Source organism: Petaurus breviceps, unplaced genomic scaffold, assembly GCF_028583685.1.
Source record: "Petaurus breviceps papuanus isolate PSGF00001 unplaced genomic scaffold, PetGlider_PUasm1.0 90779, whole genome shotgun sequence".
Lineage (NCBI taxonomy): Eukaryota > Metazoa > Chordata > Mammalia > Diprotodontia > Petauridae > Petaurus > Petaurus breviceps.
Window position 1 is genome coordinate 6,962,069 of NW_027187344.1, and position 12,882 is coordinate 6,974,950.

Here is a 12,882-nt window from a genome sequence, read left to right on the forward strand (position 1 = left end):
TATATATATATATATATATATATATATATATATATATATATATATATGTATATATGTATGTATGTATGTGTGTGTGTATATATATTTACAAACAACATGTACACATGTATTGTTTGTAAATATTTGTTCATATGTTGTCTTTCCAATGAGGCTGTTAAGCTCCTAAAGAGGAGGGACTGTTTGGGTTTTTTTCCTGCCTTTCTTCGTATTCCCAGCACTTAGTACAGTGCCTGGCACATTAATAAATGCTTGTTGACTGCTGACTGACTGAAAAATAAGAATTGCTAATAAGGGGAAAACTATACTAGTATGACAGCTATAGAACCTGGCTTTCCTTTAATAAACAAAGATTAGAGAACCCCTACAAAGCAGCAATATTAAATGATTTAGTAATAAACGCTTCCTGATTTGCCTTGATTTGAACCTCTAGCACCCCTAACCTTCTCACGAGGCTGTGCCATGATTTTGTATTCACCCTCCATCACCTGCTCTAGCTCCCATCTTCTGTACACATCATAAAAAGTTTAGGCTGCTTTTTTTCTGAAGCCTTTAAAATGTGTTCTCCCCAAATTCAGCGTACATATCAGACCATGTCTGGATTTCTTCTCTGTCATAAAATCAAATATGGAGTAGTTACTAACCCCCAAAGTTCCCACCATTTCTACTTGAGCAATTAGTTCCTCTTTGTTCACAAATCAGACCCAGAAGAGAAGTTCAAGCAACTGACAAATATTTATTAAGCATTATTATTATTAAGCACCAGGCATATAGATACAAAGAACCAAATAATCAGAACTCACACTTTTTTTTTTTTTTGCTTTTTGGAGGGGGGAAGGCAGGGCAATTGGGGTTAAGTGACTTGCCCAAGGTCACACAGCTAGTAAGTGTTAAGTGTCTGAGGCTGGATTTGAACTCAGGTCCTCCTGACTCCAGGGCCAGTGCTCTATTCACTGCACCACCTAGCCACCCCAAGAACTCACATGTCTAATAGAGGTGAGAATAGGTACATATGTAAGTATAAACAGAATAAATAAAAATAAATACAGGCTAGTTAAATACAAGGTATTTTAAGGAGGGAGAACACCAGTAGTTGGAGAAGAATCAGGAAAGATTTCAAGAAGGTGGCACTTTAGCTGTGGCTTCTATGAGGTGGAGGTGGGAAGGTAGTGCATTACAGACATGCTAGATGAGACAGGACAGAAGGTAGTGTGTGAGGAGCCAAGAGAAGGCCCATTTGGCTGCACGACATATGCAGGATGGCTATGGAGGCTGGAAAAGTAAGCTGGGGCCACACTGTGAAGGGCATCACCACAGTGTCATTCATAAACAGGACCATCAGAAACTCCCTTTGTTTCTGAGGCTTTGAGGATAGCCCCCATGACAGGAGCAAACACCTCTGTCAGACAAAGGCAGCAAGGCAGCACAGTGGATAGCATACCAAGCCCAGAGTCAGGAAGACCTGAGTTCAAATCCAGCTTCAGATAATTCCTAGCTGCATGACCCTAGACAAGTCATTTAACTTGTTTGACTCGGTTTGCTCATCTGTAAAATGGAGATAATACCACCTACCTCCCAGGGTTGTTGTGAGGATCAAATGAGATAACAATTGTAAAATGCTGTTAGCACAGTGCTTGGCACATAGTAAGCCCTATATAAATGTTGGCTATTATTACTATTGGCATTCAGAACACATCCTTAAATAAAGTTATTTCTATAGTTACATCTATCTTGTGGTGGCTTAACATAATCAGGAGAGACATCCTGTTAGATGAAAATAGTTAAGACTGTGTTTCACTTTCCTGATCAATTTTAGGCCATTAAGAATGAATGTTGGGGGTGGCTAGGTGGCGCAGTGAGTAAAGCGCCGGCCCCGGAGTCAGGAGGACCCAAGCTTGGTTCCGGCCTCAGACACTTAACACCCACACAAAAAAACTAGCTGTGTAACCTTGGGCAAGTTACTTAATCCCAAATGCCCTCCAAAAGGCAAAAAAAAAAAAGAATGAATGTTAAAAACTCCTCCTGTTATTCTTGGTCTATCTTACCCATCATATGTAATAGCAAAACAAAACAAAATTTCTTGAAAGACTTAGTTGTCCTACCTGACACAAACCTCAAAAGATTAGGACTATACCTTCAGATACCTTTAGCTTTTTAAAATAAATGTTCACAGGTCTATCTTTGAATCCATGTAACATTTCAAGACTGTTGAATTATTCTAGATAATAATTAATCAAGATAATAATTCAAGACTGTTGTCAAGTTGCCCATTTCACTACATGCTATGTAAAGCAGAACTTTCCTTTGTCTTAAAAAGCATCTTCTTAGGAGTGGCTAGGTGGCACAGTGAGTAAAGCGCCGGCCCCAGAGTCAGGAGGACCTGAGTTCGGTTCCGGCCTCAGACACAAAAAAACTAGCCATGTAACCTTGAGCAAGTTACTTAACCCCAATTGCCTTCCAAAAGGTAAAAAAAAAAAAAAAAGCATTTGCTTCAAAGTTCAAGGGATACTCTAGTTCGAATACTCTTGGAGCTGCTGAACAACAAACATAACTTTATACACCTTAATCATATACATTTCCAGACTGAAGTTTCCTAATCTGATTATGCAAATGAAAAAGTAGGGACATCAGTTAGGAAAATTAAAAAGCCAGATGCTACAATTTCTTCCCACTAATTGAATTATGCTTGGAGAGAACCTGGAGAGAAACAACCAAGAGAGCAGTGAATGGTAGGAACACTTACGTATTGAGGAAACGAGTAGTAATTCCATGGACCAGCTGCACAATATCCCCATGTCGTACAGGCCTAGGAGGACTGGTTACCACCAACTGATGCCTAGTTAACAGAGAAAAGAATTTGTATATACACTCAGAAGGAATAGCTCAAGCTGTGTCACAGGGCAGCTAGCAAAACAGCTGAGCCAACTAAGGAAGAGATAACTTCACAGCATCTTTTACATAAATAGGGGCAAAACAAGTGATTTAATATTATTGTTTCTGTACATCTCCAACTTCTCTTCTAGTCTGTAAATAAATAATTAATTTCATAATGAAGTAACTTAAAAACAGTTTTTCAAATATTTAAAAAAATTCCCACAGAAATAGTTTATGTTAATTTGTCCTATATATGGAGAAAGTTTGGGAAATAAAGTTAAATTTCAGTTCCTATTCCTCTCAATACAAATGAGTTTTTAATTTATTTCTGTGTAAGCAAAAGGAGAGTAAAAAGCTAGCTCTAAAATAAAAGTAAAATAGGTATTTCACAGTTATGAAATTCTGAAAGTAACTCAAGCTATGCTTCTCATATAAAATTCCATTTTGCTTCACATTTTCAAGTGGAAAGAACACTAGATTTGGAGTAAAAGGACCTGGATTCAAACGTTTGCTCTGCCTTTTATAACTTGTGCTTTAACTTCTCTGGCCTCAGTTTCCTCATCTGTAAAATGAAGGAACTGGACTAGATCACCTTTACTATCCCTTTTAGCTCTAAATCTATGATTCTATGATCCTTTCGTTTACTACAGTTATCTATGGTTTTATGGGTTCTACATCTCCTACTAACAACCCAACAGAACAGAATTTTCTATTGCCAAAATACATACTATGATCCTCAATTTTTCTGGTTACCTGACAGAAATATTAAAAAATCCAAAAAGTTCAATTATGTCTATGATAAAGATAAGCTAATTACTATAGAGGACCAAGAGCTTGGTGATGCCCCGGAGGAGTTTCCTTTGATATACTCACTTCCCAGGATCTTTTACAATCCACCAGTTATTGACATCTTTGAAGGGGTAACAGGTCACTTGTTGCTGGTGGGAGCTGCCTCGGCCATTCTCATACCTAGAGAGGGAATAATGAACACAAGAACAATAGGGTTCTAGTCAAATTAGCAGCCAACCTACCTTTTTTCTCATTTGCTTCGAACTGATGAAGGAAGCCTTTTCACACCACCTAACTTACTTGGTTAGTCAACTAACTCTCTCTTATTGTTCTACACAAATATAAAGTAAAATTTCATTTGTATTGAACGGTATCAAGGCACCCAAGTTTACTTTTATTTAATGTATTTTCTCCACAAATAGGATAAATTAATAATATAAACAAGATTGCAGTATTTGAGAATAAACTGCTTTCAAGAGTCCCAGACTCTGATGTTCTGGACTTCAAAATCATGCATCTGCTACTATTTTATACTGGGACTTCCCATGGTGCCTCGGGCCTCCTCCTGGAACATCCTATCACCCTCTTGGCCTGCTCATACTGGAATATCCCTCTAAAAGGCCCATTCCCTTTTCTCCCATCAGTGTGTTCCTCTGAGCCTCCATTCTGTGACTAGGCCCAGGAAACCCACCTTTATCCCCTTCCTAGCCTTGTTCCAGACTTTTTGGTCTTCAAAATCACCTCCCTTCAAGCTCCTTCTACTTTTTAGTTTCCTTTTTATATTTTATCTTTTTCCGTTAGAATGTAAGCTTCTTAAGGGTAGGGACTGTCTTTTTTTGCTTTTGTATTTATTTGTATTTGGATCCTCAGGGCTTAGTACAGTGACAGGCATATAATAAGCATTTAAGAAACGCTTATTTCCTTCCTTCCTTTAGCTCTCTATTATGAGCATCACTTTATATATAATAGATTGATACAGATAAAATCTTTTTGAGTGGAAGGAGACTGTAGAGCTCAATTAGTTTGATGCTCTCAATTTACAGATAAAGGATATGATGCCCAGAGAGTTTAGAACATGCTGATTACAATTTATTCTCATCTATTCATTGAGAGTAAATCTGTCAGAATTTCTATCAGGTAAGAATCTGGTGGACTATTTTAAGCCATACCACCTACTTTTTACTTCTTCAGACTAACCCCTAATTAGTTCAAATGAATAAGTTTTAGTATATGGAGAGATGATTTGACTTCTTTACTTGTCAAATATAATCTCTATTAGGTTTTCTTAAACAGAGGACATCATAATATCAGCATAATAAATATATTCATTAAAGCCTTCCGCAAAATTTGTAGCAGAGCTGGAACTTTCAAAGTGATTAGTTTGTTAGTCACCAAGTTCTATAAGGCAATTCTGCTCAAACACATTTCTAAGATGTGTATCTATCTTAAGATGTAAAACGTTCACATTTGTTACCTGATGGGGTAGGTGTTCTTATGTGAATGAAGCCAGCAGGGCATGGGTTTACCTAAGACATTTCTCAGGGTGATCTGGGAGCCATAAGCTACCTCTAGTGGCTGGCCTTGTGTGATCCGAGCTAATCCACCCTAAAAAATAAAATAAAATAAAAACCCCAAAAATTTCAATCAGAGATAGCAACCAGTCTATAAAAGAGGTTTATAAACTTATTTATTTGTAACTAGCAAAGTTATTCTGAGTGGCTGAAGCATTTTCCCTTGGATTCATTTTGAAAACTACCTCTGAAAAAATAATAGGGCAATAAGATTTTTGTGCATCCATGCATTTCTGATATTTACCAGTAAAGTTCTACTCTGATGAATCAAATATTTTTAAAAAATAATCAACAGGGAAATAAGATATACAGGCAATGGGGTATAGAAATCCATCTTGCCCTACTAGAAAGTTATGGGGAAAATGGGGAAGGACATAAGAGAGAGTAGATTGGGGGGAAGGGGTATTCAGTAGGCTCTATTTTGGGGTGGGGGTAGCGGAAAGAAAACTTGTAACTCAAAATCTTGTGGAAATGAATGTTGAATACTAAAAATAAACAAATATTAAAAAAAAAATCTACAGTGGCAGCTAGGTGGTGCAGTGAACAGAGCACCTGCCCTGGAGTTGGGAGGACCTGAGTTCAAATACAACCTCAGACACTTAACACTTACTAATTGTATGACCTTGGTCAAGTCACTTAACCCCAATTGCCCTGCCTTCCCCCCGTCCAAAAAGACAAAAATAAATAAACAAAATCAACAGTAAGCACATAACTGTGTGTATTTATTACAAGGGTGTTGCTGTTCCTTTTTTTCAAAAGGAGAGGTAGAAGGATGAGAAAATAAATATTTGTTAATTTTTAAATAATTTTTAAGACAAAAAATAAATAGTAAGAACAGTGGGATATTATAAACTCTACATCTTTCAGTCAATTATAGGACAGCAAAGATGTAGTATACTGTGGAATACTCCTTGTGAAAGTCTATTGATACACTCATTAACTATGCTGTCAATGCAAGTGAAAGTAATGTTAAAAAAAAATCTACATTTGAGTATTTACATACTTGCAAGATGAGGCTAAAGTATAACTGAAAACCAGAACAGTGCTGTTCAGAGATTAAAAAAAATTTCAAAAGATAGATTTGCAGCATTATACCCTCAAACTGCCCAAAGGAGCTGCCAATCAGAAAAAAAAACCTCACCCTTTACTAATACATCAATCAGTATACTTAATGCTTTAGAAATAATAATGGAGAACTCCCTGCCAAGATAACTGCCCTGAAAGGAACGAAAGCCACTCAATTCTTAAACCTCTACTCCAACAAAAAACTAAAGTTTACATAAGACTCAATAATTATCAAGAAATCTAAAGAGAAACTACAGTAAATCATTTGCTCTAAGGGGCAGCTAGGTGGCACAGTGGATAGAGTACTGGCCCTAGAGTCAGGAAGACCTGAGTTCAAATCTAGCCTCAAGACACTTGACACTTACTAGCTATGTGACCCTGGACAAGTCACTTAACCCTGATTGTCTTACCAAGAAAAAAAATGATTTGTTCTACTCCAGAATCCCACAAAAAAGGGGAGGAGTGGAATAAGAGGGAAGGAACAACTGGTGTCAGTAGAGTACCCTCCTACCACAACCAGAGAAGGCTAGAGACATTCTGTATGCAAGGCTTAGGTGTCTTGAGGGCAGAGAAGTTCTAGAGTGATCAAAAAGAGGGGAGAGGCAGCAAGGTCTCACAGTCCCTAGAGCAGATATCCCAGGCTCAGGAGGCTCTGAGATCCTAACGCTCTATCCCAAGACACCAGAGAAGGTGCTGGAGACCCAGCATTCTGTATCTCAAAGATCCAGAGGAAGGGAACCCCTGGAGGTTCAGAGATCAACACAGTAATACAGGAGACCTAGTGAAAAACAAAGCAGGGCCAAGTATTTCACTTGAAAGCACAGCAGGGAGAGGAGCCTGCTGCAGCAGAAAGCCCTAATAATGCAGGACCTAAAACTGGAAAAATAAGTAAAGCAAGAAAATACCATCCAATATAAAAAAATTAATGCAAATCTAACACTATCAATTATAAGCAGAGATTCAAAGGAAAAAATCAGTTTTTCACAAGGACAATATCTAGAAGAAATGAAGCAAGAGATTTAAAATAATTAAATAGTAGTACAGTAAAGAACTAGAAAGAGAATAGCTGAACAGAGAAAATGGTGAACCTCACCCCCAAAAAAGAATCCCTGAAAACCAGAATAAACCAAACCAATTAATTATTCCATGAAACTTTAAGAAATATTAGAACAAAATAATAAAAAAAAAAACTGAACAGGAGAAAATATAAGATAGAATAAAATATAAAATAAAAAACAAATGACTGGGAAAACAAGGAGAGAGAATTCTAAAAGCACTGGATTACCTGTCAGCCCTGATTAGTAAAAAGCCTGGACATGATAGCTCATAAATGAAAACTGCCCAGCTCTATTAGAGTCGGAGGGCAATGTGAAAGCAGAAATAATCCACTGATCTCCTAAGAAAAACCCCAAAAGAAAAATCCAAGAGGGGCAGCTAGGTGGTGCAGTGAGTAAAGTGCCGGCCCGGAGTAAGGAGGACCTGAGTTCGGTTCCAGCCTCAGACACTTAATACCCACACACACACACAAAAACTAGCCATGTAACCTTAGGCAAGTTACTTAACCCCAATTGCCCTCCAAAAAAGAGAAAAAAGGAAAGAAGGAAAGAAAGATCCCAGGAATGTCACAGCCAAAACCCAGAGTTTCCATGTTAAAAGAAAAAAACACTGCTAACAACCAGAAAGAAGTGGCTCAAGTACCAAGAAACCACAGCCATGATCACAAAAGACTTGGCAGCTTCTATTAAAAATAAGAGGAGATCTTTGTAATACAATATTCCAAAAGGCTTACAGTCAAAATTAATTTATCCTACAAAGCTAAATATAATCCTATGAGGGTGAGTGATGGGGCGGGGGGGGACCTTTAATGTAATAGGGAACTTTCAAACATTTGATACAAAGATCACCACTCTAAAACATAAATATAGGGATCCAGAGAAACCTAGGAACTGATTAAGAACCTTAGCATTTTCAAAGTATATTAAGATAAGTGGGAGAGGGAATGGAGGGATAGACAGAATTTGGAACTCAGTATAATTTAAAAAAACAAAAACAAAGTGTATTAAGAGAGTTGTGGTTTGTCTTTCATTCTTGAAGAGGACCATGACATTAGGAAGATGATGCCATGACCTGCAAATGAACTGGATTTAAGTGAGGGAGGGCTGTGCAAAGTTACCAGCCTCATTTTTCTCCTCTGGAACCATCTGGGTCCAGTAGTGAAATACAAATCAGGACAACTGGAGATGACTCAGAAAAATACAGATCCTGGAGGTAGATGGCTTATTATGAGGTTTTAAGGGGAGGTTGAGAAAGGAAGGTAAAAGGAAGAATATACTACTGTAGAAAGGAAGAAGAATAGAAACATGAAGGAAGAGGTGAAGGGGAGTGGGCATCAGATGAACCTTATTCTTAGTTGAAACAAATAAAAGAGGGTTGAACACCGGCCCTCCCCCTCACATATACACAAACAGTCCGGTATAGAAAGTATAGAAAGGTATATTCAACAGGAAGTAAGTGGGAATAGAGAGAAGGAGAGTTAAGAAGGAAGATGATACCAGTGATGGAAAAATCACAAGCAAAACAAATTTCCCGATCATGATGAAAGGGATGAAAAGGGTAAGAAAAAAAAACTTAGAGAAAAACAAATGAAATGGATTTTAATATATTAATTTTTCCATCAAATTCTCATTCAATAAAATAAAATTTATATAAAGCACTTTGCAAATCTTACAGAGCTATGTAAATGTTAGCTACTGTTAATGATGGTTCCACAGGACAAAATCCAAGCTTGTTGTTTTTTAATTACAATGCCATTCCTTATTTCTACTTCTTACCTCCAAGCTGGCTTGGAAAGCACTAGACATAATTTGATCATGAGGTCCAGAGCGGTATAGTAACATCAGATGGATGTAGAAAAAAGATAAGTACATAACTATTGGTATGACCAACAAGGCTACTCCTCTGGCAAGCAAATGACAGAATACACGAGCCTGTTGGAAGATTTAAAAACACATGATTAATTCTTCTTGTCAAAGTTAAACACTGAACTCTGAATTTCCACTATATCTATTAATTGTATCCCCACTTAGGAAATATAAAATGCATGAATTTTTTCTTATGAAATAAACTGGTAAGGTGCACTTTAAGCAGTGGAGCACTGACATATTTTTGTGATACTTTATGTGAAACTATATTTTCTAGCCAATAAATCTGATAAGCAATGGATCTCAGTACCTACATTTGATAAAGCTTGGTCTCCAATCAAGTGCCAGGCATGAACTGAAGCAACGGTAAGTAGCAGTATGTAAGTGAAAAGGCCCATATATTTTATCCTGAAAATATACCATAAAGAAATAAAATGGGATATAAGAAGTAAAGTGGAGGGAGGCAAATCACATCTAAACAAAAGAACTGAACTTACCCAACTGCACAAGAACAAGAAACTCCAGTCAGGATTAGCCAACCCCACCAGCTCACAGAAAATGAGCTATGATGAGAGAACAAAAACATAAAAACAGTTCTCATATTGTATTATTGTTCATTACATTATTATCAAAGATGACACAGGGGCTAATTTCTCTGGATTATTTAGGTACAAATTAATACTAGGTACAATAAACACTTCATAAGTCTCTATGCCCAAACCATCCTGGAAGGATTTTTCCCTATGTAGAATTTCCACAGTTGAGTACATGTTACAGAGAAAGCAGAATAAATGCTTAAAGTGAAAGGCTATTTATAAAGTCAAATGTTTGAGGGGCAGCTAGGTGGCACAGTGAATAGAGCATCAGCCCTGGAGTCAGGAGGACCTGAGTTCAAATCTGGCCTCAGATGCTTGACACACTTACTAGCCATGTGACTTTGGGCAAGTCACTTAACCCCAATTACCCTCCAAAAAGTTAAAAAAAAAAAGTTTGAGCTAGGTTAAAAAAAAACCTAGAGTAAAAACATGATACAGGGAGTCCCAAAAGTCTTTGTTGTTGTTCAGTCATGTGACTCTGTGACCCTGTATGGGGTTTTCTTGGCAAAGATACTGGAGTGGTTTGCCATTTCCTTCTCCAGTGGATTAAGGGAAACAGAGGTTAAATGATATATTCATTAGTGAATGTTTGTCATAGAGTGTTTGAGGTCAAATTTGAACTCAGATCTTCCTGACTCCAGGCCCAGAATTCTATCCACTGTACCACCTACCTGGTTCTCCCAAAAGTATTAGTGTATTTTTAAAGCTTTAAAAACTTTGGAAGATAAAATCTAAAATATTGATGTTTCTTATTAAAATTCAATATAACTACCATTTTGTGATAAACACTGCACTAGTCAATTTTAGACTTTGTAAAAATTTTTAACTGCTGCTCACTGAATAAAAGGCTTGTAATTCTAGTCTTAAGATCACTGAAGAACAAGGTTTTGATGAATACACGACAGTTTTGACATTACCCCACAAGAAAGTGTCATGGAGAGAGATTAGGTGACTGATAAGAACATTCTATACTGACAGACACATCTTCTGAGAAAAAAAAAACATCATCTAGAAATTGTCAGACATGCAATACGTGATGACAGGTGCTCCATCTTGTTAAAATTTTAAAAACAAATTATCTGAAATGCATAAAACTAAATAAGTATAAAAATTTAAATAATTAAACTTTCAAATTATGTTTTTTATAAGTTTGCAACATTTATACTTCTGATTATACTAATGCTTAAAATTGCACTAAGATTTTAGGGACTGTGTGTATGTATATATATATATATATTATATCGGAATATACACAAATACATGCATATAAACATGCAGTGTACAATATGGTTAGCATAGGGGTCAAATTTAGAAGGTGTGAATAACATAAGCACTATAAAAGAAAGATAAAATATGCCTGTAAACATTACCTAACACAATTTGAAAACTAATATTAATTTAGCAAGCATGCTCTCAAAATACAAGATACAAAAATTTAAATGGCAAAAGCAACATATGGATCATTTCTATTAAAGGATTCGTCAAAATAACCTTACCTATATTTTTGGGAATTGGAGAACTTCAGGTAGGACAACACAGCAAGGAGATTAAAAAAAATTAACAAAGACTCCAACAGCATCAGCCTAGACTGAGTAATCAAAGAATTCTCTGTTATAAGGAGAAAAAAAATAAACAAAAATGAACCATGACCAAATTTATGAAAATGAACCTGAAACATTTGGGATTCTTTTTTACTTTCTTAATTGTCTCATTGTCCCACTCACCAAAGTGTCTTTTCCAAAACTTTTTATTCTGTCTCAAATTTTCTATGGTTCTTCCTTCCCCCACCCTTTCAGCTAAGAAAATTGCCTCCTATTTCACTGACAAAAATGAGGCAATTAGCCAACAGCTCCTTTTTTTTTCTCCCTTCTTCCTCATCCCCACATCACTCAGATGCCTTCTGTCACTATCTCTGCCTTGACCCATCTCACATGAAAAGGTAGTCCTCTTCCTCGACTAGGCAAACCCCCCTCCCTAAGCAAGGGATCCCATTCCATTTTGTCTCCTCCAGCAGAATGGTCTCCTCCAATCCTCCCTCTTATCTTCAATCGTTCCTTGTCTACTACCTGCTTCCCTACTGCCTACAAACTTGTCCATGTCTTACCTAGCCTCAAAAAACTCAATTTATCTATCCTTGCTATCTGTCATTTTATTTCTTTGCTCCCTTTTGTAGTTAAAGTCCTTGAGAAAGCTGTCTACAATAGATAATTCTATCTCCTTTCCTCTCACTCTTAACAATCTATACTTTTAACCTCATCATTCAATTGAAACTGCTCTGTCCAAAGTTATCAAGGCTCTCTTAATTGTCAAATCTAATGGCCTAAAGCCAAGATGATGAAGTAAGCAAAAAGAAGCAGAGTGAGTTCCCCACTATCTTCTGTCCCACAACTCCTCCAAATAAATCTAGAAAACACACTAGCCTGAATCCTGATTAGGAAACCCAAGAAAAAATTATATGAATCATCATTCCAACCCAAGTTGGCACAGGCTTAGGGAGCCAAAGAAGTCTTCAGACACTGGGAACAGGGTCTGACCAGGAGTATGCCCAGGGGAAGCATTCTAGTATAGGAAAAGGGTGTGTATGCAATAGGGCAAGAAGCTCCAGATCCAACATAATGGGGCCTAAAGTTGTATACAGTAAAAGGATTTGCTCCAGTCATAGATCCAGTGTGGATGGAGAAGGGGACCTGCACCGAGGGGTGACGTTGCAGGGTGAAGAGCAATCACTGGTACTAGGATGTATATTGGACAAAGAAGCAAGTTCAGAACCAAGCAGCAGAAGTACGGTTTGGACCCCAGAAATGGAGTGGGGTCATGTTTCATCTCTAGCCCTGCCTATAAAGGAATAATTAAACCAAAGTGAAGCCTAAAATTCTGATACTGTGAACCAGAAGTTTTCCAGAATCTACTACCAGAACTCCACAGCAAACAAGTTCACAGGTCTATCGCTTAAACCCAAACCCTGGATGGGAACTTGTAGAGCTCAGACCAGAGAGCACTGAAAGCCTGCAGATTCCTAGCCTGAGCTATCCCAGTGATCTTACAGTAATACATCACTCAAAACCCCAA

The 12,882-nt window shown here is 37.3% G+C and overlaps 1 protein-coding gene across 5 annotated transcripts in view; it reads right to left on the minus strand.

The window, feature by feature from the left end:
• POMT1 (protein O-mannosyltransferase 1) overlaps positions 1–12,882 on the minus strand; it is a 40,697-nt gene that overhangs the window by 17,131 nt on the left and 10,684 nt on the right. For all 5 annotated transcript variants that reach the window (XR_011164705.1, XM_069069329.1, XM_069069328.1 and 2 more), the window contains 7 exons: positions 11,310–11,421; positions 9,715–9,780; positions 9,532–9,625; positions 9,128–9,283; positions 5,135–5,265; positions 3,745–3,840; positions 2,741–2,833 (listed from right to left, as the gene is read on the minus strand). Coding sequence is in view for 4 of the 5 variants with exons in the window: in XM_069069329.1 (XP_068925430.1) it covers positions 2,741–2,833; positions 3,745–3,840; positions 5,135–5,265; positions 9,128–9,283; positions 9,532–9,625; positions 9,715–9,780; positions 11,310–11,421 (748 nt within the window). In the remaining variant the exon portion in view is untranslated. The remainder of the gene's footprint in view (positions 1–2,740; positions 2,834–3,744; positions 3,841–5,134; positions 5,266–9,127; positions 9,284–9,531; positions 9,626–9,714; positions 9,781–11,309; positions 11,422–12,882) is intronic.